This window comes from Symphalangus syndactylus, chromosome 18 (assembly GCF_028878055.3).
Source record: "Symphalangus syndactylus isolate Jambi chromosome 18, NHGRI_mSymSyn1-v2.1_pri, whole genome shotgun sequence".
NCBI classification, from domain to species: Eukaryota; Metazoa; Chordata; class Mammalia; order Primates; family Hylobatidae; genus Symphalangus; species Symphalangus syndactylus.
The window spans coordinates 25826282-25854027 of record NC_072440.2 but is presented as its reverse complement, the minus strand read 5'-3'; the positions used below and the strand labels follow the sequence as shown (position 1 = coordinate 25854027).

At 43.1% G+C, this 27746-nt stretch overlaps 1 protein-coding gene across 1 annotated transcript in view; it reads left to right on the top strand.

Moving 5' to 3' along the window:
- The first annotated feature begins 4678 nt into the window (after positions 1-4678).
- ANKDD1B (ankyrin repeat and death domain containing 1B) overlaps positions 4679-27746 on the top strand; it is a 60283-nt gene continuing 37215 nt past the window's right edge. Inside the window, exons 1-5 of the mRNA XM_055252259.2 lie at positions 4679-5034; positions 15053-15156; positions 18570-18668; positions 23904-24002; positions 24108-24212. Coding sequence (XP_055108234.1) covers positions 4842-5034; positions 15053-15156; positions 18570-18668; positions 23904-24002; positions 24108-24212 — 600 coding nt within the window. The 5' untranslated portion in view covers positions 4679-4841. The remainder of the gene's footprint in view (positions 5035-15052; positions 15157-18569; positions 18669-23903; positions 24003-24107; positions 24213-27746) is intronic.

Genomic DNA, 27746 nt, shown 5'->3' with positions numbered 1-27746 from the left:
GGGTACTGAATTTTCTTTGAAGTAAGGCTCCATTTTGAAAAGCAGTGGTATATTTGAACACACTTTGTGTTGGTAGGATTTTAGTAAACTTCACAGAGAGGTGATGTTTATTTCCCTGGAGAAAAAACTGTTCTTTCATTGTATAATTAAGGACTAATCGCTTTTGCTTTGTAATACATAATTGAATTAAGTTGTTCAAGAAAAACTCAAATGACATTATGGTGACTATTGGCAACATGATTCCATTTATTAAGCAAACCATAATATTGAACTGTTCCCCTTACCAGTATGAGGTAATTGTGATAGTCTTACTTTGTAACTGCTGCTGTCTACAGAATGCTCAGGGAGATTAAAGATAATTCAGAGGCAAATGGTACTAACCCTTCTAACCTCAGTCTCTAAAGTGTAGTATGATTTCAAACTCTTTCCTGTATACACACACACACACTACCTCTGCCAACCACATACCTATCATTGAGTTCTGTCTACTCTTGTAGGGCCTCTTGAAAACACTTCTTTCCATTTCTTTTATCAGGTTCTTATCAGTTGTCTAATATCTGGCCTTCTAACTCATTGCTTAGCTTTCACCAGTTTCTTTCCCTGCTCTAGATCATCTTGTGCATTTTTATAGACAATACTTTCCTAATATCACTCATGTTCTTGGGTGTCTATGGAGAGAGTGAGAGAGAGATTCCCTAAATTAGAGACAAAAAGGAAAAAAAAGGTTGGGTCACTTCTAGGATCAAATCTAGTTCTCTTTTATGAAGGCTCAAAAGTTTTTTCCCTCTCAGAATATGCTAAACTTCAAATGTGATCTCTGAAACCATCCGCAAGTCTGGGATACGCCACAGTTTTTTGGGTTTTGCTAGCAATTCTGGGCAGAGATCCTGGTTGTCCTTCAACATTCTACTTTTCTGCCACATTATTAGAATTTTAGCTTGGCACATGATCACCCAGAATAGACTACTGTATTTCATCAATTCTTTATAAACCACTAAGAAATAATACCTAAGATAGGAAGTCTAATAGGTTACCACTGCATAAATATGGGACACCAAGGTTTATACCTTCAGAGCAAGGATAAAGGAGAAATCCTCCACGAAGAAAGAGGGAGCAAAGCAACTTGCATGCTCAGCCTTGGCACTGATTGGAAGGAGGGACTGCCAGTGAGAATTTGAACCACAAACCAGTACACATGTAGGCTTGTAATCTGAATTCACACAAATGGTATCATCCTAAAGAGCTCAAGCAGAAAATGTAATTAAAGTGAGGTTAGTATTGCCCCTGGTGACTGGCAGAAGCATATGCAAATCCTCTCTGGAAGAACTCAACTTCAATTCAGGTGGACAACTTAGTAGCTCAATTAAAAAGATGTGATAATGTGAAAAATAGGTGTTACAGAATTGATGACTACAATATATCTCCCATCCTTGGAGCTCACACCCTCCCATCTAGGGGTAGCCATGTGACTTGAGTTTTGACTAACGGGATATAAAAGGAATTACTGGCTGAGTGCGGTGTCTCACGCCTGTAATCTCAGCACTTTGGGAGGCCAAGGTGGGTGGATCATCTGAGGTCAGGAGTTCGAGACCAGCCTGGCCAAGATGGTGAAACCCCGTCTCTACTCAAAATACAAAAAGTAGCCAGGCGTGATGGCACACGCTTGTGATCCCAGCTACTGAGGAGGCTGAGGCAAGAGAATCGCTTGAACCCGGGAGGCGGAGTTTGCAGTGAGCTGAGATTGCACCACTGCACTCCAACCTGGGTGACAAAGCGAGATCTTGTCTCAAAAAAAAAAAAAAAAAAAAGGAAGTACTGTGTGTGGTTGCTCCTGGGAACCTTCCTTTCTTGCAGCTGTAGCATTCTCTTTGCCTCTTCTATTTCTCTGTTCCATCCTGCTGCCTGGAAGCAGATGCTGCCGCTTACACCTGAACATAAGGGTTGCACATGGGGATGGTAGAGTAGTGGGCTGCAGGGGCTGATTCCTGGGGCTTTGTAAAACAGACATATCAGCACTGGCCTGCATACTTTGAGACTTTCACAAGAAACAAATTAAAAAATTGTTTAAGCCATGGTTACTTGGGTTTTCCTATTAATTATAGCTGAATCCTGGCTGATAAAGGACATAAAGATTATTAAGACATGTTTGTCCTCAAATAATGGAGAGCCACCCCAGGGACAGTTTCTATTCAATGTAGGGAGGGCTATAATAGGTGAATATACAAAGTGGGAGTCTAGGGAGAAATCTTCTGGTAGAGGAGAAATCTAGGAAGATGTTTTTAAAAATATGGAATCCTTGAACAGGACCTGGTTTTAAAGGTTTACTTCAGAATTGAACATATTTTTTTAGTCTAGACCTTTAGGGGAAAAACTAAAGCTTTCAGGACTCAAAGACAAGTTACTTTTCACATGGCTAAATTGCATTCCATATTTAGTTGACAAATACTTATTGCAGGTCGGGTACTGTTTTAGCCACTGGAGATGCAGTAAGAAAATTAATTTTTTTTTTTTTTTTTTTGAGACAGAGTCTTGCTCTGTCACCCAGGTTGGAATGCAGTGACATGATAACAGCTTGCTGCAGCCTTGACCTCCTTGGCGGAGGCCATACTCCCGTCTCAGCTTCCCAAGTAGCTAAGACTACAGGTGTGCCCTACCACCACCAGCTAATTTTTAAATTTTTTGTGGAGACTGGAGTCTCACTAAGTTGCCCAGGTTGGCCTCAAAACTCCTGGCCTCAAGCCATCCTCCCACTTCGGCCTCTCAAATTGCTGGGATTATAGGCATGAGACACCATGCCTGGCCCAACAAACTTTTAAAAATCACTGTATTTATGAAGTTCACATTCTAGTTGTGGAAACAGACACTAAACAAATACAGACATTTCAGTGGTAAGTGTTACAAAGGAAAGAGACAAACAGCATAAGGGAATGGAACATGAAGGTAAGGGACACTTTTAGGATAAGATGATCCAGGAAGGCTCCTCTGAGGAAGTGACATTTAATCTGAAACCTTAATGATACGAAGGATCAAAACTATTTAAAAAATTCGGAAGTGGAGGTGGGGGAGAGAGGTTCTAGGCAAAGGGAGGAAATAGAAGCTGATTGCTCTCCACCAGGAAACACCGGATGAAGAATGGAGAAGAATTGTAGGGCCCAAGATGAGACAGATGAGTAGGGCCAGATCATGTGGGCAAGCTTTTATGTATTAGCACACTTGGAATTAATATTCTGCTTGAGAACTAACCTGATATTTGAAACAGAGTGAAAAAGAAAATACCTCCCACAGTATACTTCATAGCTTCTCATTTAGCCCAAGCTTTCAGGGAAATAAAGTCCAGCTATGGCTAAGTTTCACATAATGCACTGCTTTGGAGTTTTTGTCTCATCTGTTACAGTAAGATAAGTACCATATACTATTATAAGGCTATATAGCATAAAATGATGATGCATTTTCTCCTGTCATTGATAAGAGGATTTTTTTAAAAGTAAATTTCTTGGTTTAGAATTTGAAAGCAGTTTGAAACTTGGATAACACAATTCAGATCTTTTTTTTAATTATTTTTTATTTATTTTTTTAATTTTTTTTTGAGATAGGGTCTGGCTCTATCACCCAGACTGGCACACAGTGGCACAATCTTGGCTCATTGCAACCTCTGCCTCCCAGACTGAAGCCATCCTCCCACGTCAGCCTCCCAAGTAGCTGGGACTACAGGTGTGCACCACCATGCCTGTCTAATTTTTGTAGAGAGGGGGTCTCACTTTGTTGCCCAGACTGGGAGATCTTTCTGTACTTGGCTGTATGCTTTCCATTGATCTGCTGCTGTTTTCACTATTATTCCTTCTTTTGTGTGGGTATTTTGATTTTTAGAATTTTACTTGTAAACATGCTACATATACATATAATTTGTGCCCTGTTTTTCCACTTACATATTATACTTTCCATATTAGTACATTGTCTGATATTTCTGCATAATACTCAATTCAACTTATCTGCTATTGTTTTTATCATATCCCTATTACAAACATTAGGCCCATTTCCGTTTTTTAAAAGAGGAAAGTTTGAGGTTACGGATGGTATTCTGATAAAATAAATAATATTTTGTCATGTTTGTTTTTTCATTGATTAGGAAACATTGTTTTGAATTTAATGCCTCAAATTTGGTGCACAATAATTTGAAGGGAAAAACTGACGTTTGAAATGAACATTGATATTACATAATTTACATTAAAATGATACATCTTTTGTAAATTTGTAAGAAGAATAAATAAATGAAAACCCGATTACCCTTCTTATTTGAAGTTTATTTGGGGGGTCAGAATTTGACTTGCTTCTGTATTATTTCACTTTTCAAAAGAATCCGCCAGGAAAGATTATAATTGCATGGTCTTCAAATGAGAAATCAACTCTTACTTTATTCACAAGAAAATGTTGGAAGCCCATTTGGAAATGATTTGATATTGAAGTTCCTATAGTGTTGGTTATAAATTCAATCTTGACATTTCTCAAAATTATACAAAGAAGTGGTAGAGTAGAGCTGGGAGTTCATTGGGGCTTGTAGATTTTGCAGGATGTTTTATTTCCCGGAGAACCAAACCTTAGCACACAGTGCGCGCCACACCTGAGGGCGGATTCTCCCAGGCCAGCCCAAGTCAGGGCAGGGCTGGAAAACCAGGGGCTTGTTGCCCAGCGGACCGCCACAACAGAGAGCGGACGCGATACTGCGCTGCGGCCGGGCTGACCTGCCTGCGTCCAGCCCCGCGCCCTGGGCCTGCCTGGGTCTGGGTCTGGGTCTGGGTCCGAGTCTGGGTCTGGCCCTGCGCTCCGGGCCCGCGGAGGCGACTATGGACTCCGCCGGGCGCTCCCGGGGCCAAGGGGCCACAGCAGGGGGGCGTCTGCTCCGGGCTGCTGCGGCCGCCAAGGGTCTCAGGGAAGACCTGTGGGGCGCGGCCGCCATGCCTTGGAGGAGCCTGTCCCGGATCCCAAAGCGGGAGGGGCTTGGAGAGGAGGACACAGCAGTTGCCGGACACGAGCTCCGTGAGTCCCGGGACGAGGTCTCAGAAAATCAGGCTGCGGGGCGGGGTGGGTCGAAGGGACTTGACAAGGTACCCAGTGCAGCACCTCCAGACGCTGCAGGAGAGAAACTGGCGCGGCGACTCCGCCCTGGGACCCCGAGTCCCAGCCTCCACCGCTGCACTCCCTGTTGGCTGGTTTTCAGCTTTGGAATTCACCCCCACCGTGTAGTGTGGGTGGAAGGACAGTATTATTCTTCTGAATTGAGGAGGAGGCTTTTTTTTTTTTAATTTTTTTATTTTTTGAGACGGAGTCTCGCTTTGTCGCCCAGGCTGGAGTGCCGTGGCGCAATCTCGGCTCACTGCAAGCTCAGCCTCCCAGGTTCCCGCCATCCTCCTGCCTCAGCCTCTCTGAGTAGCTGGGACTACAGGCGCCCGCCACCGCGCCCGGCTAATTTTTTTGTATTTTTTGTAGAGACGGGGTTTCACCGTGGTCTCGATCTCCTGACCTCCTGATCCGCCCGCCTCGGCCTCCCAAAGTGCTGGGATTACAAGCGTGAGCCACCGCGCCCGGCCGGAGGCTTTTAAAAATAATGATTAAGTCCTTTTGCAAATAAGAGTTTCATGTGCTCTTATCTCCTATATCGTGACTCATGCTCCGATTTATTGTCTGACTTCAAATAAGTCAGTCACTTACTCTTTCTGCACTTAAGTTTTTAAAGCATGGAGTGGATCATCTATGCCTTGGGAATAATGTGTAGCATAAACTGAGGCAGCTGTTAAGCAATTCAAAAGCTGAAAGCGATTCAAGTCTGCCCCCCGCCCCTCCCTGCAAGCAGGGTCTTGTTGCTCTGTTGCACAGGCGGGAATGCAGTAGTGCAATCAGACCTCCTCAGGCTCAGGTGATCCTCCCACCTCAGCCTTCCCAGTACTCAAGCCTCTTAAAGGGGCACGCCATCCAAGCCTACTGGCTGGGACGGCCTTAGTTCCTAAACCAGGCTTGGTAACTACACCAATTCCTCAATATAGTGTTCATTCAGTCATTCTAGAAATATTTTCAAGGGCTTAACTGAAAGGGTGACTCTGTAGGCTCAGACTCAGACCACACCATACTGGTTGCAGTCAAGAGATCTTTATTGGAGGAGTCCGAGGGAGAGCCGAAGCGGAAGAAAAAGAGCGAGGGCTCTGCAGCCTCCGTCTTTTATGCCTAGGGACGTTACGTGGGGGTCACTGGTTGGCTGACGGGCTGGGTCTAGGCTGAGGCGGGAAGGCGTGACCTCTGATTGGCTCCTTTTGGCGGGCCTGTGTTGGGGAGGAAGAAGAACCTGGAACCAGCGCCATTAGGGTGCTCTTGTTACCTAACATTCCTCCCTTTTTTGTTTTTTAAGAAGTGGGGAGGTGGGCGTCGCTGTTCGTCTGGCTACTTCCTGCTGAACGGGGGCGTCGTGGGGAAGGGATATTGGAGGACTGTAGGGGCAGAGCAACAGCAGGAGGCCAAAGAAGATGGTGCTGAAGGTGAACACTTCCCGGGGTGTGAAGTCTAAAGATGTCCCTTGTAAGTAGAGGTTATCTATGGACGCGAGCCATCCGTATGGCAGGGAAGGATCTGCTATGAGCCACGTATCTTCTTGGAGGGCCTGGAGGAAATCTAAGAAATTACAGGTCCTGGAGGCGGAGGCCATAGGTACGGGAGTCCTGGTAGTCTTCCTCGGTTGCTAGGAGTTGGTAGTGCCTAATGAGAAGCTGGTTAAAAGTCTGGTTAGATAAGGAGGAGATTCGTTGTTGTATGAACTTTATTAGGCAAGGGAGGAGAATACACAAGGCCGCTATGCCTAAGAGGGGTCCGAGAAATGGTAGGACCCAAGCTAAAAGAGGCATGTTTAGAGTGTCCCAGGAGAAGGAACGAGAATCTGAGATGCGTTGTCTGATCTCAGAAGCCTTGTCCTGTATACGCTGGGCAGCATCTCGCACTATCCCTGACTGATTAGTGTAAAAACAACACTCTTCCTCTAAGAAGATGCAGAGTCCTCCTTTTTCAGCAGTGAGGAGGTCTAGGCCTTGGCGGTTTTGGAGAGTCACTGCTGCTAAAGAGTCTATTTGAGATTGTAAAGTAAGAATAGATATTGTTATTTCCTGTAAACTGTCTGAGAAATCTTTTGAGAGTGTGTGGTAGTAGGATAATGATGTGGATAAGCCAGCTATTCCAGTTCCTGTGGCAGTGGCCATTCCTAACCCTATAAGTAGGGGTATTAGTTGTATGGCTCTTCGCTGATGGACTTGAGCTTTGAGGGGTACTGATAAGGTCTGATTCCCTGGGGCAATGTCAATGTAGGGGCTTAGAAAGACTAAGGTGCAGGTGCCTGTCCAGTTAGTGGGGAGGCAGATATAGGTTGACATTCCACGTAAGAAGAATATGCCTTGGCTGGGTAGACAGAACGCGTTATGTATGTTAAAAAGGTGTGTGAGTTTGTTGTTTTCATTTTCCATACTCCTAGAGTACTTGCTAAGGTAGGTCCGGTGAGTGGCTGGAAAGGGGTGTTGGGAGCAAACTGAGTGGCTCCTTGTGTTTTATTTTCCCATTGGAGGAAAAAACGTTTTGTATCTACTAGGAGCCATTCGAGAGAGCGATTGAAAGAGGGGATGAGAAGGCACTCACTAGTGGCGGGGGCGGGTGCTGATGCAGGGAGTCCAGGGGTGAATGGTCATGCAGGGAGTATGTCTGCCATTACAGAACCCGGACTGTTTGTTGATTAGGGAGGAGGTGATGATTTTGGGGGGCCCAGAGAAGTGGACAGACTGGTTGAATGGAGCTGTTTGGGTGACTTGAAAGCTAGCATGATCCATTGGGGCTTGAAGTTGTAAGGTGTAATTACACTGATGTGGTGGTAGGTGCCCTAGAGGCAGGCCAGATGACAGGTTGCATTGTATGCATAAAGGGGCTTGGAAAGTTAAAATAGTATTTGTGGTTAGAGGGCCATGTATGGGCTTTTTATTGTTTGTGTAACGGGTGATGTTGGAAATGTAAGAAAGCAAAAGTTGGGTTGCACGTCCTAATGACTGCATGTTTAGAAGTTGGAAAGGGTCTTTTCCTTTATAACGAGGGTGGTAGGTCAAGTTGGTGAAGACCTAGTTTTTTTGCGGGAATGGGAGTGGCAACATAGCCAGAGGTTGATAGAGAGATACACAGCCAACAGTCATTTGTCAGGGAAGGATTGGACTGGTTTAACAGAGTGTGAGTTAAGTTGAGAGTCTTGTAGAGGTAATTAGGAGCTAGTGAAAGGGGAGGGGTGGTTGTGTGAGGTATCCAAGGAAGTAGGAGGGATATATAGGCAAAGAGCAAACAGGAAGGTAAAGAGGGTGCTCTGGAAAACGAGATCATTTTATCTAGTATGAGTTCTTTCACTTATCTTTTTAAGGAGGAAACGGTCGTTCCTCAGGATTAGTGGTAGGAGCCTTTTAGTCTGGGATGTTTCTTTCTGAAATAGGAGGTGCAAGTCCTCTAATTGTTCACAGGTGTCTTGGGATTCCTGAGCTGATGATCCCCGACTATGGGAGGGCCAGAGGTGGAGACAGTGCCCCAATACCCCTGCAGAACCGAGAAAGTAGCTCCGGTATTAAGGAGGAAAATGACGAGACGCCCATCCACTGTAAGAGGCACCCTGGGCTCCTGCGTGGTGATGGTGTGTGTCGGGGAAGAGGTCCCAGGGCCCCGTCAGTCGTAGGCGCTAACCCAATGAGATCGGCTTCAGGACGGGGGTCTGGCCCAGCTCCCCCGAGGGAGCTGGGGCAGTCGGTCGCCCAGTGGCCGGATTGTTGGCACTTGGGGCACAGTCTTTTGGGTGGCCTGGGATTAGGACACTCACGAGCCCAATGACCTTTGTTCCCACATTTAAAGCAGGGTCCGGGGGGTTGGCGGTGAGTGGTGGACATAGAGGCATGGCGTCTGATAGGCTGGGTTGAGGCCTTGAAGGCCTGAGCCAACATCTGGCACTTTTGCCTCCTTGCCTGCTCGTCACGGTTGTGGTAGACTTTGAATGCGGTGGCGAGGATCTCGGTCTGCGGGGTAAAGGGACGTCTGTCTAGCTTTTTTAGTTTGGCCCGAATGTCTGGGAAGCTTTGTGCGAAGAAATGGGACATGAGAAGTTGCCTGCCTTCGGGGGCTTCGGGGTCTATGTTGGTGTATTGTTGGAGTGCCGGTGTAAGGCGGGCGAGGAAGGCGGATGGGTTTTCATGTTTTTCCTGAATGATTTCGTGAAGTTTTTCAAAATTGACTGCCTTTTGGGCTGCCTCGCAGAGACCTGTTATTAAACAGGTGGCGAAGTGGTCTCGGGCCAAGACACCGTTCTGGGAGTTGTAGTCCCAGCCAGGGTCGTGTTCGGGGACTGCCTGCGCCCCGATGGGTAGGGCTGGGGTTGTTTGGTGAACCTGATCTGCATAAGTACGGGCCTGCTCCTAGACCGGTCTGCACTTCCTGAGAAGGAGGGGGTTAGAGAAATTCTGATGTAAGAGGTGGAGTTAGAAGTGTATGAGCCTAAGTGTTGACAAGACAGTCATAGAGAAGGGAACATGGACAGGAACAATATATTTTGTTCGTGTAACTTCTGTAAGAGGGGCGAGGACAGAAAGGTGTGATGTGGAACGAGAGGTGGGAGGGCTGAGCGGCGGAGGGGAGGGAGCTGGAGGGGTTGTGGAGGAAGGGGAAAGGAGAGAGGGGTTGGGGGAAGTGATAAAGGGCGGGGCTGCCGCTGGCCGGGCGGCGACCGGAGGGTGGGGCTGAGGGTGGTGATATGGAGTTAAGATTGGGGGAAGGTGAGGGCAGCGATACAATGTTGAGGGTTATACGGGGCTGTGGGCATAGGGGATCTCTTCCCATTCTCCTGTTCGCTCACAATATTTAGAGACCTATAAATGGGCCATTTATTTTGATTGTTTAAGGGGTTGTGAATTTGATTAAGCGTTTAGGTTTGAGGTCGGCGGCAAGGCCTAGGGTAGCCAGATTATTTAAGAGGCACTGTAGGGGAGAGTCAGCCGGCAGGGATGCGGAGCCTCCTATTGTGGGGCTACGAGAGGATATGCAGTGAGGGCTAAGTAGGGCGTCCCCTAATAGCCAAACACTGCGACGTGACTCAGCTTCCGGTTTGGTCGTCACCAAAGCGGAAGGACTGAGGGGCCAACTATGGCCGAGGACCGTGGGCCACCTGGTACCAGGATTTTCGGAGCGAGAAAGGGAAGGGACCCAGGCCGGAGACACGAAGAGGAGAGGGAGAGAACTCCGTTCCCTGCAGGCCGAGGCGGAAGTGAATGATAGGGCCTACCACTGCCATAGGGGCATCGGGCAAAATGTGTTTGTCACGGGAGCAGCTACGGTCTGGCGATTTGCCGGAGAGGTAGGCCCGGGAGGGGAAAACTTACCGAGATGAGGCCGGTGGTGGGCAAAGAGCTTGGCGAACAGGAACATGGGCAAAGACTGACCGGGGCCTGGTCTGAGCCTGAGAGGGATTGGGGTCCCACCAAAGGCGGGGAGTCCCAATCCGAGTCACGGCACCAATGAAAGGGTGATTCTGTAGGCTCAGACTAAGACCACGCCACACCGGTTGCAGCCAAGAGATCTTTATTGGAGGAGTCTGAGGGAGAGCCGAAGCAGAAGAAGAAAAAGAGAGCAAGGGCTCTGCAGCCTCCGACTTTTATGCCTAGGGACGTTACATGGGGGTCGCTGGTTGGCCGAGGGGCTGGGTCTAGGCTGAGGCGGGAAGGCATGACCTCTGATTGGCTCCTTTTGGCGGGCCTGTGTTGGGGAGGAAGAAGAACCTGGAACCAGCGCCATTAGGGTGCTCTTGTTACCTAACATTAACTATTTGCTAGGCATGTTCTAGATGTAGGGTTGGAGAGAACAAGACAACCCCTGTTCTGGTGGAACATTCTGTTCTGGTGGAGGGGTGATAGACAATAAAATAAGTAAGCAAATAAATGAATAAGATAATTTAAGGTAAGTGCTGTGAAGGCCATGAGACAGGGTAATGTGGTTGGAGTCAGGCTGCCTGGGACAATTCTATTACTTACAAAGCATGAGCAAGTGGTATAACTTTTGAAGATCTCAGTTTCCTCATCTGTAAGATGGAGGAATCATGCCTACATCAACAGATTATTTGTTTTATATAAACCCTAGGGCATTCTAATAGTCGAAGATCAAGCAAAGGAAAAAGAGCCAGTAGAAAAGACTAGAAAGCGACAGTTGGTTTACCAGACCTCTAGAGAAGAACATGTTACATGGAGTGTGTGTTCCTCTGTGTCAAAGTTGCCAAGAGCTCAATGCACATGACGGAGGTATGATGACTGGGTTTTGGCAAGACAAGAGCAGTTTCAGTAGAGGGGTGGGAAAGATGTCTGATTAGCATGGGTTGAGACAAGACTGTAAGATGAAGAAATGGAGACAGCAATTATAGAATACTTAAGTTTGGGGTAATGGAAAGTTGAAAAATGCAGCGGCAGTTGGAAAGGAAGCTGGGGTCAAGGGAGGGTTTTTTACACACAGAGTATTACGGCATCTCGGTATTTTTTGAGGGGAGTGATCCACTGGAGAGAGATTAAGTGATCTAGAGGAAAGAAGAGATAATTTCCAGGAGATTGACATGAAACACTTGAAAAGATAAAAGGGGATGGGATCCAGAGCCCAAGTGTAGAGGTCGACCTTTCCTAGGTACAGGGATACTTCATCCTGCATATATAAATGAAGGTATGTTGGTAGACTCACCTAGGTGGGAAGATATGGGAACTCGTGTCCTATTACTTCTGTTTTCACTATGAGGCAACGGTATTAACTGAGAATTAGGTGATGGTAGTGGGAGGAAGTAAATTAGGTAGATTAGTAAATTCAGATATTTGAGGAGAAAGGAAAGGATATGACATGTTGAAGAAGGGAAGACTAGGGAAATGCAGAGGCTAGCTAGTTGTGCTGAGATGAGTGGGGAAGAATTTAAGAGACCTGTTAGCATGTGTATCAGTCAGGACAAAGTAAGCTTTTCCTGCAGCAATAAATGACTCCTACGTCTGAGTGACTGGACATAAAAATGATCTATTTCTGGCTGGGTGTGGTGGCTCACACCTATAATCCCAGCATTTTGGGAGGCCCAGGTGAGAGGATCACTTGAGATCAGGAGTTCAAGACCAGCCTGGACCACATAGCGAGACCCTGTCTTTACATTTAAAAGAAAGATCTATTTCTTGTTCGTGTAGCATGACCAAAGTAAGTTGGTGAGGGTCTCTCATCTTCTTAGTCTCTCAGGAGCCCAGGTGTCAAGGATCATAAAGGGGTTGAGATTTTACCCTACTTGTAATCTCACAAGTTAGCTTGCTGGATGATAGAGATGCTGGCAGAAGACACTTTTGGATCAGAGATGATGAATTTCATTACTCACAGCAGTAGCAGTAGCCAGAGTGTTAGCATTTGTGTCAGTTCTCCAAGCCCCAATTCCCACAGGGAGATATAAAGATGCTAAATGACACCTGCACACACAGTGGGTTGTGTTACAGAAAAATCCTGCGCTTAGGGAACCCAAATCTTTTGTAATAGTCAGTAAGCATGCCTTACCATTGCTTTCTTCCAAGAATGCAAGCAAACCTGCCCTTTGCTCCAGAGGAAGATATTATCTGTATCTGTCAAGGCTTTTCACTATACAAACATCCTTGAAAAGATAGTAAAGAGCAAAGCCAGTCAGTGCTTTTGCTTGTAAGATGTGCAGAAATGTGAGAGACCCAAGGAGAACTGTGTCCCAATACCAAGTTGATGGAGGTATCACAATCTTGTGACCCCTTCATTTAAACACGTGGCTTGCAGTGTTGATAAGGCAGGGAAAAGAGACCTAGAGGGTGACACAGGCTTTTCACTGACTCAGCCCCAAAGTGACATGCCATCACTTCTGCTTTCAGTCCATTGGATACACCTCATTGAGCTGTATCCAGGCTGGGTTATGGGCTTACACATGTGACCAGGTAGAAGAGAAGAAGCAGATATTGATGAACACTAGCAATGTCTACCACAGCATGGCTGTGTGTTTTTCTCCAGTACCATTCAGCTGTTCAGGTACAGAAACAAAGCAAGTAGCAGTTGGATTTAATCTCAGAATTAGGATTCTGACCAACTAGTCTAATGGAGGAAAAGAATGGTGAGGAAGGTAAGTGTTTGCATAGAAGTGATTTCATAGGTGGACCATGTGCTATGGTCTGAATGTGCAAAATAAATTTCTGTTTTTTTTTTTAAATTACTCAGTGTCAGGTATTTTGTTATGGCAGCAAAAACAGACTGGCACCATGGAATCTAAACATGCTAAGGAGAGAAGTAAGGACATAGAGATGAAGAATATGAAAAAGGGCTAGAACTGTGGACTGGAGGGCTTCAAAAGGTTGCAGAATTTCTGGACTTGGAGAACTAGAGCAGCTGAGCTGAATGGATGAGAAGTTGTCAAAGAATAGGATTCTGGAAGTCAAGATTTCAGAGGTAGTGCAGTTTGAGTGATGATTAGTTCAGGAATGTGTCTCTGAAATTTGATGGCTAAGGTCAGATCTGGGGAAGATTATTAGAGGTGACAGAGTCAGGGAACTAAGAGGCCAAGGTGTTGGATTAATAATCTATGAGGAGGTTGAAGTCACCTAGAATGGTGACAAGAGTCGGGGTAGGAAGGAAGAGAAGGATCCAGGCAATAGAAAGAATGAACATGTGAATCTGTATGAGTCTGCTCAGGCTGCCACGACAAAGTACAGCAGACTGGATGGCTCAAACCACAGACACTTATTTTCTCACAGTTCTGGAGGCTGCAAGTCCAACATCAAGATGTTGGAAAAGTTCAATTCTTCTTAGGCCTCTCTCCTTGGCTTATAGATGGCCACCTTCTCCCTGCCTTCACCTGATCTTCTGTGTGTGTGTGTGTGTGTCCTAATCTCTCTTCTTATAGGGACGCCAATCATATCAGATTGGAGCCCATTCATATGACCTCATTTTACCTTAATTACCTCTTTAAAGGCCCTATCGCCAAATATAGTCAACATTCTGAGGTACTTGGGGTTAGGACTTCAACATACGAATTTTGGAGGGACACAATTCATCCCATAACAATATTTCCCAAGAAGATACTCCTTGGTTGGTCCTTGATTGGACTTGGCAGTATCCTGAAAGGTTTTGCTTCAGCAAAAACTTGTGGAACATTGAATGTCATGATGGTACCATTTAAAAAACAAGCAAACCCTTAGGAAACTACTCCACAACGCATCTACAGAAACCTCTCTTACAGTCTTTTCTGTTTGGAGATGGTGTGTTATTGACTCCTACTTAACCTCAATTCTGGTCTTATCCCCTTATGTTGGGCTGTCCTCTGAGAGCCCTCTACTCCCCTACATAACAAAAAACTCAATAAACCCTGGAATCTTCTCTATGATAGTTAATAAAGCCTACCATATGAATGTATATATGTGTGTGAAATGTGATGTTTATAGTAGATGTCAGTCTACTTCTATGTGTTTTTATATAAATGAGAATAAAACATTTTAATCCCCTTTACCTTTGTGTCTGTACGTATGATGGGCTGCATTTTGAAATTTTCATGCAGGCCTGGCGTCTGTATAGAGTTCTGAAGACAACAGTTTTATCTTTGTGAGCTGTAGGAGCATTTGGACTCCTCCTTTCCTAATCTTGTACAAGGTTTTTTACAAACAGTGCCCCCTGGGAAGTCTACGGCCTTCTGACCTTCTAAGCCAGATACCACGTTACTGACTTCAGGGTGGTCCTCATGAATAATGTTTTGTTTGGGGCCAGGAACATTTTTAAGGGTGTGAAAACGCTTGCAGCATGAGGAGAAAATTAAATCTTGATAATACAGTTTTGTAAGATATTGAAGCAAAGTTCCCATGTCCTAAATAAAATAGCAAAATGTGAAAGACTCAAGGCTGTTGTTTCATTTCAAGGCTGTTGTTACAAGGTTTGCCCTATGAAATATGCTTTCTCTTTGGCCTCCTTAAATTCCCTCAGTCATGCTTGCTTTGCTTTCTTTCAGTACTCCCAAATGAGAGAAGCTTTCAGAATGCTGCTAAAAGCAATAATTTGGATCTTATGGAGAAGCTGTTTGAAAAGAAGGTTAACATTAATGCTGTGAACAATGTGAGTAGAAGTCATAAATATGACAAGTGACTTCTTCAGTAATGGCTTGGGTTTACACAGGACATCTGAAATAATAATAAAAATAAAAATCATGGTGCTGACTGAGATAAGGGAGAGCTGCTTTGTTGGTAATCCCGGTGTGTTTAAGCTAAAAGGCGGAGTCAAACAGTGGAAGAGGCTCTGGGTGTTTTAACTCCTCTTCCAAGAAGGAGAGTGCACAGAATCTTCATGCCTATCTGTTCAAAGTCTGTGGGTGGGCAGTAAAGCTAGCTGTCAGGGTCGCAGGCCCGGACTTGGTCCTGGATTGTCGCCTGTGGATCAGTTTGGCCTCACACATTCTGGAAAAGCAGAACATTTTTTGCTATACAATCTGGGTTGTTTTCTTGCCAATGATGTCCTTTGTGGTTCTGTTTTTCCAAATTTAAAAATCTAAAGAGTCGTGTGGAGTTTCATTATACTGGTTTTGAAATGTAGTGCGTCTGCCTCTTGGGCAATGAGGCCTTATCTAAAACCTGGCTCTTACTTGTTCTTTAAGTGCCTGGGTTTTAGCAGAGGGAAAGTCCACTCCCATAAATTTGGATTCTCTACTGTTTGCTTTTGTGAGGATTTCCTGATAGTCCTTTGAGGCTAGGTTTATCAAAGTGAAGGTTGGAGGCTGTGTCAATTGCTTAGGACAATTTGTGGAGTGGTTCAAGGTGGGTGTGGCAGAGGTGGATTTAATGGTAAATGAAGCATAAGCTTCAGGGCCCTTGCTTGTACGGGCCCCTTGTAAGGCACTGAGAGGGCTCTAGTAATATGTTCCTATGACTATATGATTTTGTAAAATCTGAAAAAATATAAGGCATTTTAACTGCAATTATTTAAGCTTTCTGACTCTGGCTTTAAGGAAGACTCCCTAAATAGTCTGAACTCAGGTTTCACAAAACCTGTGTCTGTGGCAGGCAGTAAGGTCCTAGAAACTGAGGCTGCAGAATCTGAAATCATGTCCCATGTGCAGTGGAAGAATGTTGTGCATGTGGGGCGGGGCAGGTGCTTTGTGCTTATGTGTGGGGATAAGTGTGGGGATTGATATGTCTATGTGTATAATGTGTGTGTGTGATGTGTTATGGGTGTATATAGTGTTCATGTTCCATAGATATCCTGGAATAGGAAAGCAGCAACATTTTGTAGTGTAACAATTTTAGGGACAAAAAGAAAAAAAAAGGAATCCAGAAAGGAAGGAAAGGCAGAAAGGAGAAAGGATGGAAAAGAGGGAAAAGAAAAGAAATAAGCAAGTCTCTTTGAAGGGAATATTTGCATAGTTTCAAAAATGCTTACAGATAGATATCTTTGAAGATTATTATGTCCATGGAAGGTTAATTGTGGGAGTAAGTGAAGCAATAATCACTTTTCCAAGTAGCAGGAAATAGATTCTCTAGTATACTATTTAAAACATTTAACATTTTTCCATATACAACTGTTATTTTAAACTTTTTTTTAATATTAAAGTACTTGAGAGAGATACTACAATCTAATACACTTTAACTTGCAGTGTGGCAAGTTATTATAAACTCCTAATGAATTGTATTATACTTTCTAATGACATCTGTTTACTGTTTACAGCAAATTGTTGACATGGTTACTTGTAGAGTTCCTTAAAACCAGTGATGATGGAGATTTTAAAAATATAAGTAATTTTATTGAATTATCTTGGGTGCAATTTTGGCTTACATCCTTATTCACAAGTAAAATGAATAGTGGAGCTTATAAGCCCATATTTGACATAGTAGAGCAAAGCTCCAGATTTCAGACAAAGTCATAATAACTCTTGGGTTTTTTTGTTTTGTTTTGTTTTGTTTTGTTTTGTTTTGTTTTGAGTTGGAGTCTTGAGCTGTCACCCAGGCTGGAGTGCAGTGGTGCAATCTCAGCTCACTGCAACCTCCACCTCCTGGGTTCAAGCAATTCTCCTGCCTCAGCCTCCCTAGTAGCTGGGATTACAGACACGCGCCACCACGCCTGGCTAATTTTTGTATTTTTAGTAGTTACAGGGTTTCACCATGTTGGCCAGGCTGGTCTCAAACTCCTGACCTCAGGTGATCCACCCACCTCGGCCTCCCAAAGTGCTGGGACTACAGGCATGAGCCACCGTGCCCAGCCATAACTCATGTTTTGTTGAACTTATTTTATCACTGGTTTAGCTATTGTGAAAGTTTTCAGAATCAAAATGGGGTCATCGATATTAAGAAAACCTTGACAAATAGAGCTGGGGAAGGCCATGAATACAGGGTTCTCATGCTTGTATACCTGATAACAAAAACTATCACAAAAGACTGCAAAACCCACAACCTTGCACAAAGGCCATCACAACTTTACACAGAAAATATTCTGCAAGGACATCTGCCCAGCAACTGCCTGTCTAATCTAAGACTGGTGTCAGCTTGTTGTTGAACTTTGTAGCAAAGGATAATTATTTCAAAACAATTATGTAATCTGCCTCATTTTTTCCTTTAAAAACCTTTGTCTTCTTTTACTTCCCTAAATACACACATAGTTTACTATGACATGCATATTCCCATTGCAATGCTTTATTCCCAAATAAATATATTTTCTTTTGAGAGTCTTTCTTATTATTTAAGTTGACACTACCAAGAAAATCAAATATTTAAACAGTTCTCTTTTTTTTATTATTTATGTGTAACTAAGAATAGTAAAGCCATGCCCAGACATCTTATTTGGTAGCAAAAGCAGTGTCTAGAATATGGGACATATGACACATATCATTTCCAAGCAAAACTTCCATTATCTGAAATGTATTAGACTGTCTCTGGATATCCCAGGAGCACCATGTTGACTTTCCTTTGGAGCAAGATAGTCATAGCTTTCTTTCTCTGCCTTTCTTTCTTTCCTTCCTCCTTTCTTCGCTCCTTTTATCCCTTCCTCCCTTCCTTCTTCCTTTCAGAAGGACTTTATTTGCTTCAGTAAAATTTACAGTCCAAAAACTTAGAGAAGAACAAATACGAGTGGATTGAATATCTAGGAAAATTTCTGCTATGCATTATTAGTATATTCTAAGCAGAAAAATTTACCATTATTAATGATTGTATAAGGGGGGAATCCAACTTTTACTTTCTAAACAAAACCCATTATATTGCTACAACATAATGCTACAATACAATACAATATAAGCTGAAACAAGAATTTCATCTTGAGGCGTGTCCTTCAGGGGACTGCCAAATTCTCTAATGTTATCTCATAATGAAGGCAGAATTCAGCTGGACACAATTCTCTTAACTTTCAAAGGTAAAGGCAAAGAGCGAAGCCAAACAATCAAAATAGAAACACTTGATAGAAAAGTATGGCTATTCAAGAAACAGGAAACTTAAAAACACTAAATAATGATCGGGTGACTAAAAACATAAATTATGCCTCCTCAGATGAACCGCACAGCCCTGCATTTTGCAGTGGGGAGAAATCATTTATCTGCAGTGGATTTCTTGCTTAAACACAAGGCCAGGGTGGATGTTGCTGATAAGGTAAGCTCATCTTGAGTAGAACAAGTTGGAGCATAACCAATGTACAGGGAGAATCTGATCATTCCAGTTAGACATCTTTTCTTCACATACAAACAAAATATTTTAATTGGCAGTGTTCATTTTGGAAAGGTCTCTTCATAGAGAATATACATATATGTGCTCTTTGAATTTGAGGACTAAATTGTTTCCCCTTTACATATGGTACCTGGGTTTTTGCTTATTTTCTCATATTGACTTTACGGCCAATAGCATGCATTTGTAAAAGCAAGATCATTGTGCAGAGTATAATCTGGAATGTGGAAGACAGAAGCTAACTGGCCCCAGAGACATCAAATATTGACTTTGCTCTATGAACCCTGATAATAAATAGCCTTATTAAACAGCTCAGGGGTAAGCCCAGGAGCACACACACAACTTTATGCCATCCTTTCTCAGGCTCCATCCTCTCCCATGATCAGCTCCCCTACATTTTCCAGCTCCCCACCCTCTTTTCCTGGTCCTCTGGCTGGAAAGCCAAGGCTGTGGTCTCCCAGCTCTGCTGTGTACTTCTCACAAATAGGTCTGCCTCCAGGACCAAGTGGGGGAGGGTAACGAGAACATTTGGATTCTCCCTCCACGCTGCTTTATGACCACAGTTCCTCTGGTCAGAGAGAAAGATCCCCCTATCTCAGAGTTTAAGGTGCTTGCCCAGCCACTGCTGCTACCCCTACCACTGTCAAGTTGTAGCTTTGGGAGTGGGGCTTGGCTTGGGGGAGGGGGCAGGGCCAGTAGAGAAAAATGAAGCAGAGAATTTCCTCTACCTTATCTGTTCTATAGGGGCTCCCTTCTCCTCCTTAGACCAGAACGAGAGAGCTTCTTTTGGAAATCTTTCTGACTGTGCCCAGGGCACAGTTCCATGATTTGCACTGCCTTGAGTCCAAGTTGGAAGGTATGGGAGGAAAAGAAAAATCAGCAAAGTCACTGCAGGATTGTCCTTACTTTGAGTTCTGATTTTTTCCCCAATCCACCTGATACCATTTACAGAGTCCTCAGCTGTTCCATGCATTCTTTTTTTTTTAATTTTAATTTAAAATTTATGTGGGTATATAGTAAGTGTACGTTCCATGCATTCTTTCCAGAGATTTTATTTGTTTTGGTGGCAGAGATAGAGTGGACTGTGCTTACTTCGTTTTAACCAGAACCATAACCCCAAATCTTTAACATACCAAAGTAGAGGGAATCTTACAGCAAACACCTTTGTATCCATTGCCCATATTAGATTGCATCTTTTCTTTTAAACAGCATATCTGAGGATTGCCATGTTTCTAATATGTTAAATACAGGACTGGTTTGTGTCAGAGTGCAAATCAATTATTCCTGAAATGATGGAGAGATATTTCACCAACTTGCTCTCCTTGAGGTTTTTCTAAACATCTATTTGTATTACCTTGTCTCTGAAGCATGACTATTTCTCTTAACTTTGCCTGAAGATTGAAATAATGTCAGGTGGGAAATATAGTAATTCCTGGTGTGTCTCTTTTTCCTGCTTTGAAGGTTTCACTAAGTTAAATATGTTTATAACTGATTAAATCATCTACAGTGGCATTACTCTATAACTAGTAAAATGTTTTTCATAATTCAAGCAAGGTCATGTTTGACCCAATCTGGCAGCTTCTTTATCTGAATGATGAGCCTTGAGTTTGACTTCTAAGTTCTAACACCATTTGCAAAGAGCTAACAGTTGATCCCCTTCACCATCAATATTTATTCAGTGGCTGTTGTGCATATGTCTCAGTGTCAACTACTGAGGATTCAATTAGATAGAAGTCCTTGCTATTTAAAGTGTAGTCCCAGGACTTGAAGCATGCACATCATCTGCAAGCTTGTTAGAAATGCAGGATCTCAGGCCCCACTCCAGGCCTCAATCAGAATCTGCATTTTTAAAAAATTCCTAGGTGATTGTTTTTGGGAAGCACTGGTATGAGAGTCATGGCTTTGCAGGGCGTACAGTCTATCTGGGGAGCAAGGACAGAGACTGTACCAGCTGAGTGCCATTCAAGGCACTGCGTGCTAGGGACCAAAGTGAGCAGCACCCCCGAGTCCTGGGAAGAGGCAGACTGGATAAATGGAGGCTCTTACTCCAGACAGGAGTAAAGAATCCCGGGTGGGTGCAAGTGGTGCTCAGAGGATAAAAACATCTGCTCACAAAGCGTCTTACCTCTGGGAAGCTCCTAACATAGAAGTGTTCCCCAGAGGAAATTATTGGCCTCACGTATGACGAGAGACTGGCAATGAGGACAGGTTGTCAGTGACTACTGGGCAATGTACACTTTACAGAGCCTCGTGAGCCAACTGTGAGTGTAATTTGTGACACATGGTCTTAAGTAGTCTCAGGCATGCCAGTTTCATATCAGAAGAATTTGTTTTATGGAGGTTCTTCTCGGGGAGTTTACACCTGTGAGCAGTGATTCATTGCCTCTGAGGAACAATGGCTCCACTCTGAGTGTGGTTTTAGAGACTCAAGTTGATTGCAGCTTGAATTCTCAGCTTTTCGATTTTATGATCGGAGCTTGGAATTTTAACATGTAGGCTGCTTTGAAATTAGGAATTACCTCTTAGGGAAAAATAGATCTCCTATCAAAGAGTGATTTGTCACCTGTCTCAAATATTTCTGGTGGTTTTTTTTGTTTTTGTTTTTGAAGTGGAGTTTCACTCTTGTTGCTCAGGCTAGAGTACAATGGCGCAATCTTGGCTCGCCACAACCTCCTCCTCCCAGGTTCAAGCGATCCTCCCGAGTAGCTGGGATTACAGGCATGCACCACCATGCCTGGCTAATTTTGTATTTTTAGTAGAGATGGGGTTTCTCCGTGTTGGTCAGGTTGGTCTCGAACTCCTGACCACAGGTGATACGCCCGCCTCGGCCTCCCAAAGTGCTGGGATTACAGGCAGGAGCCACCACTCCTGGCCTTCTGGTCTCTATTTGAATGCAGATTTAGTATTACTGAATATAGAGCATTGACTTGTAGGGAAGTCCAAATTAAGGGGTGGAATTGTGTTTAGGGAACATGTTTTGAAGAACCTCAAGTAGTCAGTCATTGTTCATCATTTCTCTTTGGGACAAAGAGTCCAGAAATTAAGAGTCTTCTTCATGCTGGAATTGTAAACCTACAAATGGACTAACTCACCATCTAGATGACAGCTGAAATATAAATTTGATAGGATATGCACATAAGGAGCGGGATTTCTCAACAGTGGTGCTATTGATATTTTGGGCCCGATAATTCTTTGTTGTTGGGGATGCCCTGTGTATTGTAGGATGTTTAGCAGCATCCCTGGCCTCTATCCACTAGGTGCCAATATTAACCTCCCCCCCCACCCACAGCATGACAGTAAAAAATGTCTCCATACATTTTTCCAAATGTTTCCTGGGGGCAAAATCACCCCCAGTTGAGAATCACCACTTTAGAGTTATGCCTCAATAATTTGGGACTTGCTGTTTTACTCTCCCAACATGAATTCTACTGAGAATAAGAGAATACATTAATGCAACTTGGGGGCAGCCAAAATAAATGCCAAAAGGCTTATGCACTTTACAAATAGAAGTGTACTACAGGCCCTCATTCCTTAGTCATTTACTCATACTGTGTACATCTAACAAACAGTTTCCAAATCACAAACACAACTGATTAGGAAAGGCAAATAAAATGTAGTGTGAGAGCTTACTCTGGGTAGGCACTTGTACTGAGGAAATGGATTACTTTTTCTGGAGCTAAAGGAAACAGAAAAACAGACACTTGAGTTTGCAGATAAGGAAGCTGAAGCTGAGAGTTAGAACTAAGTTCACCAAGATCCCCATACTTGAAAGTGATAGAAAGTGACCAGAATCTGAGATTAGTTCTGCTTGATCCTGGCTCTGATCAGGCTCAGGGTGTCTGCCCTATCCTGCTTCTGTAACTTAGGGCCTGGGGTGCAGGTGCATTTTTTTGCTTATTTCCCTAAATATCTCACCTCCCTAAAATAACCAGTGTTAACTGCTGGCTGTGCTTCCTTCCACACTTTTTTCTCTTCTTATTTGGTAGACAAGTCAGCATACAACTGCCCACAGCATCCCTACAGGTCACTAAGTCCTGGTCTTTTTCAGTCTAACAACTTTATGCACACGTGTTTGCACACAGACAAATCTAAATAATTTTGTATAAATAAAATATTTTAAGTAGCATCTATATAAATGAGATCCTTTTTATAACTTGTGTTTTTTTCACCTGTCTGTACCCTTTCCTCCTCTGGTAACCATACTTAACAATCTGAGATATGTGTGTTTATTTCTGTACTTTTCTCTTGCTCACATAGTCATATCTATATTGATCAATCGACCTACCTACCCACCAACCCACCTATAGATAGATATAGATATATACATATACATGTACGGGGTTTTGTTAATTACTCCTTTTTAACAAATGGGATTATATCATATTTATTCTCTGTTTTATTTTCCATATTTAGCAAAGCTCATGGAAATCTTTCCAAGTCAATTGTTGTAGCACTAATTCATTATTTTTAATGCTTGCATTATATAGTCTGACTATTCCATAACTTATTCAGCATTCCTATGTTGATAGGCTCTTATCTTGCACCCAGTTTTTAGTATTACAATTAATATCCTTATATATATAGAATTAGGTACTGACATTTTTATTTTCATGTGATAGATTCCCAGGAGTGGGACTGCTGGTTGTATTTTCAATTCTGATGTCAGATACTTAAACAATAATCATTTCCATTTCCTTTCTTTGTCCATTTTTCTGAGTTTGTCTTTTTCTTCTCCATATGTAAGTGTGCTTCCTGCGTTAGAGAATAACCATTTATCTTTATTAAAGATACATTTTTAAAAATCTGTCATTTTTAATTGACTTTGTTTATTATCTATCTGTTCAAACTCTGGATTAAGAGACTGTACATTATAGCCTGGATTTTATTCTAATATATTTATTGTTTGTGTGCTATTTTGTGAGTATGGTATGATACAGCTTTTCATTTTATTTTCTTCCAGATGGAGAACCACTTGTGCCTGCACCACTTATTAAGTATAATCATTTTTTTCCCATAGAACCGAAGTATCACTTTTGCTGCATATTAAATTCTCGATTTCTTAGTTTTCAACAATCTAATATTAATTTGGCCTTTGTTGATGAGGCAGTATATGCTACAGCTCATCATAGTGATAGATTCTCTTTTTCTGTCTTCTTGGGGCAGCACGGCTTGACAGTAATGCACCTTGCAGCCTGGTCTGGGAGCCTTGAGGTCATGCTCATGCTGGTTAAAGCTGGAGCAGACCAGAGAGCCAAGAATCAGGTAGGTATATGGATCACACCTGGACAAAAGCTCTTACCTCACCATTGCAGGAGAGAGGAAGTTCTGAGGTCACTGTGTATCTCCCCCACCCCTGGCTCTCTTCAGGATGGAATGAATGCCCTCCACTTTGCTGCTCAGAGCAATCATGTGCGCATCGTGGAGTATCTTATTCAAGATCTGCACCTCAAGGACCTGAACCAGCCTGATGAGGTGTGTTTACTTTGGTTGTATAGGTCTTGCATACACCTCTATCAAATTTCACTTTCTTTCCGCCTCTGGTACAGCTGTGGAAGCAGCCAGCACAGACAGACCTGGCCCTGTAGCCAGCTCCTCCATCACCATGGCAGACCAAAGAACCAAAGAGGAGTGTTGGTATTAGTGGTGGTCCTGGCCCCTGCTTATAGGGAGAACAGGAAATGTTGAGGAAGCAGCCAGATTCCTTCTTCCCATTCTACTCCCTCATCCTGGCCAGAGCGTGGACAGTATCCTATCCCCTTTAGTAATGAGAATGTGTACCTAAATTTTATTTTATTATGCTTGGCCTTTTGGGAATATATTTGACCCAAAGCTATACAGTAATCAGCCTTGAAATACAATGCAGTTTTATTGCATTTGTCAATATTCCTTTTCTTTACATAAGGGGATACATAACAATACCAGCTACTACTTAACGAGTATCTATTAACGTAGGTACAGAGAAAATTTACATACATTATTTCAGTAAGAGGTCTTGGGCCTGGCACCTACTGATGCTCAACAAATCATTGCTGAATTAATGAATGATCTCATTAACCCCTACAATAATCCTATAAGGTAGAAAATATTTTGCTCATTTGTAGAGGAGAGGACGTTGAGGCTCAGAGAGGCCAAACACCTGATCAAAAGTCTCACAACTAAAAAGTGACAGAGCCAGGACTTGAAGCCAGGTCTGGCTGAATCCAGCCTTCATGCTGTGCTGTCCCCTCCTCAGACTAACGTTGGGTATTGGCCATGTCAGGGACTGTCCTTCCCCTGGAATATCTCCCTCTAGGCCTTGTTTTTTTTTTTTTTGTTTGTTTTCTTCATAGAGGAGTAGCCTTTGTGCACTTGGCATTTTGATTTCTCAGCGGTAGAATATACTTCATGAATGGGACTTCCTTTTCTCTGTGCCACCAGAATACTACACCATAAAAGTTTCTTTAGAAGCTGGTCAGTAATAGTCACTTCATTTCACCTGTTTTTAAAAATTGTGACATTTGTTTTCTGACCTTAATCTTAAAAACAATATTAACAATAAGAAGTATTTCTTCAAATTAGGTCTATAAACTTCTTTGACTTCCTCTACATATGATTAAACAACTATACATTTACAGCTTAGAGGAAGACAGACTTGGGCTGTGGTCTGGTCAGTACCACCATGCACTAGCTGTGTGGTTTTAAGCAAGCTCTTCAATTTCTGAAACCCTCAGTTTCTCCATCTATACAATGGAAACAATAAAATCTACTTTACGGTAACAACAAGGGTTGATAGGAGAAGCCTTGTCCCACATACAATTTTTTTTAAATCAGCAAACCTCCATTCTTTGATATATAATGATTGACATTTCCTCTATCTTACGTAAAAGTACCTACGCAAATGAGCTTCATGGTGAGCAATTCCATAACCCCCTTTCGTTTATGCCATTCCTATGTAGCAGTATTGGAATAGCCACTGCTGAGATGCTTAAATGAGCTAATGACTGTCAAGCACTTAGCAAGAAGCCAGGCACATTGTAAGTGCTCACTGTTGTAACAATTGTTATAGGATACAATATCCTATCTGATTTTCTCAAAGTGACAATCATAGTCAAATGCTATTTAGTATCAGAGTAAGGAAGTTGGATCTTCCTAATTTTATCCATGCCAAGTAGAGATGTGGCCAGTGAATGAATTCCATTCAGTTCAGTTCGGCAGATATTTGTTGATGGCCTGTTATGCATAAGACACACATTTATTTTCCCCTTCAGTGTGCTCTGATTGCTTCCATGAGAGATGGTAGTGTGTGGGAAGGATCAGGCAGCTGATGGGGTTCAGAAACCAAAGCAGGTTTGCGGGGAGCCTTCCCCACTTCTTGAGTTTCTGCTGGCCAGCAGCCTTCCTGTCCAAAACTCTTTTCAGCTGATTCTGGGCATGTCCTCTTCTCTCACCTTCTTCCTCCTCTATCTGTTGGGAAAAAGGGTTGGCAGCAAACTGCAGAAAGTAATGTCCAGCTGCGAGACCTGAAATTGAGTTCAGAGACATACAAGGAATGAGCAAATAATGAGTCCACTGGGTCATGTAGGGAAAGAAGACTCTTTGAGTCTGAGCCCAACTTTAGTCTCTTAAGAAAACTAAATTGATGAATAGAAAACACACACACAAAAAATCTACTTTTTTTTCTAAGATCTGTGAGTGGGCCACACCTGTTGACAAAAGTCAGTTGGAATGGTAGTTGCCCGGAGCTAGGAGGAAGGGAAAGTGGGGAATTATTGTTTAATGAGGACAGAATTCCAGTTTTGCAAGGTGAAAAGGGTTATGGAGATGGATGGTAGTGATGGCTACACAACCATGAGTATACTTAATACCACTGAGCTATACACTTAATAATGGTTAAGATGATAAATTTAGTTATGTGTACTTTACCATAATAAAAAAATTGTGGGGGGAAATGCCAATTGCAACTGGGATCAGAAGCTCAGGGTCTGTTGATTTACTGCTGGGTTTCCCATTTGCATCTGCTTAAAGGTATTGTGGAGTTTGTGAAATACATTTGATATTTAAGGCATCTTCACCTTCACAGTGTTACTCTCTTGCCTAGTTTCTTATCAACAGAAAGTAATTGAGAGCCTGTGTACCTGCCAGGTTTGGTAAAATCCATCTCTTTGGCCTGGAGGGAACTCCAAAAGCTAACAAGGAAAGCTTTCTTGGAAGGAGGCCCTTAAAACAAAATGGATTTAACTAGGCCAGGGGGAGTTTGGGTGGGGAGAGATGGAGGATGCTGGGAAACATTTTGAGATTTCCGCCAGCTCCACAGCCATAAAAATCATTGAGGCCTTTCCAGGGGAGAGACATTAGAGCAGCCAGGAGTTATAAATAAAGTATAGATATTTTGAATCTACATGTAAATGTCCATCTGGTGATCAAAAATACTCAGACTAACATGTTTGGGGAGGGAGAGAAATAGGAAGGCCTCACACTCCATTCATATATTTGTTGAATATTTACAAGAATTTGGTGGTACAATGTTGGGTTTGTTTCAGCTACGAAAATGGTAGACTTCCATTGGTTTAAAGTCTCTGGAAGTCAAAATGCAAAGAAGCTTCTTTTTCTGGGAGGGAAGGGGATAGTGAGTAGAAGGGGACTTGAGAAGACACCTGTTTTCTTATATAGACCCAAGGCAACATTTAACAACTTTAGATTTAATCAAATCTATTGTTTCCTGTCTGTGAGGGGAGAACTAACCCAGTGTCTCCCACCCCACCAGTGCCACTTTTTCATATTTAACATGCTGCTTTTTTTTTTAACCTCATGACGCATATTTTTTTTTACCTCTGAAATTTCTAGTTATTCAGGGTTTCCCCTGCCTCAAGTGCCTGACCCTGGGGTGATGGGAAATGTTGTAGGCAGGGACATGCACTGGAGGCCCACCAGCACCTCTCCTCAGGGGCTCCTAAGAGCGACACATCTCAGGGATCCCTGTGGTGAAGGAAGGTCAGGTTGGACTTTGGATACCCAGTTAACGGCTAT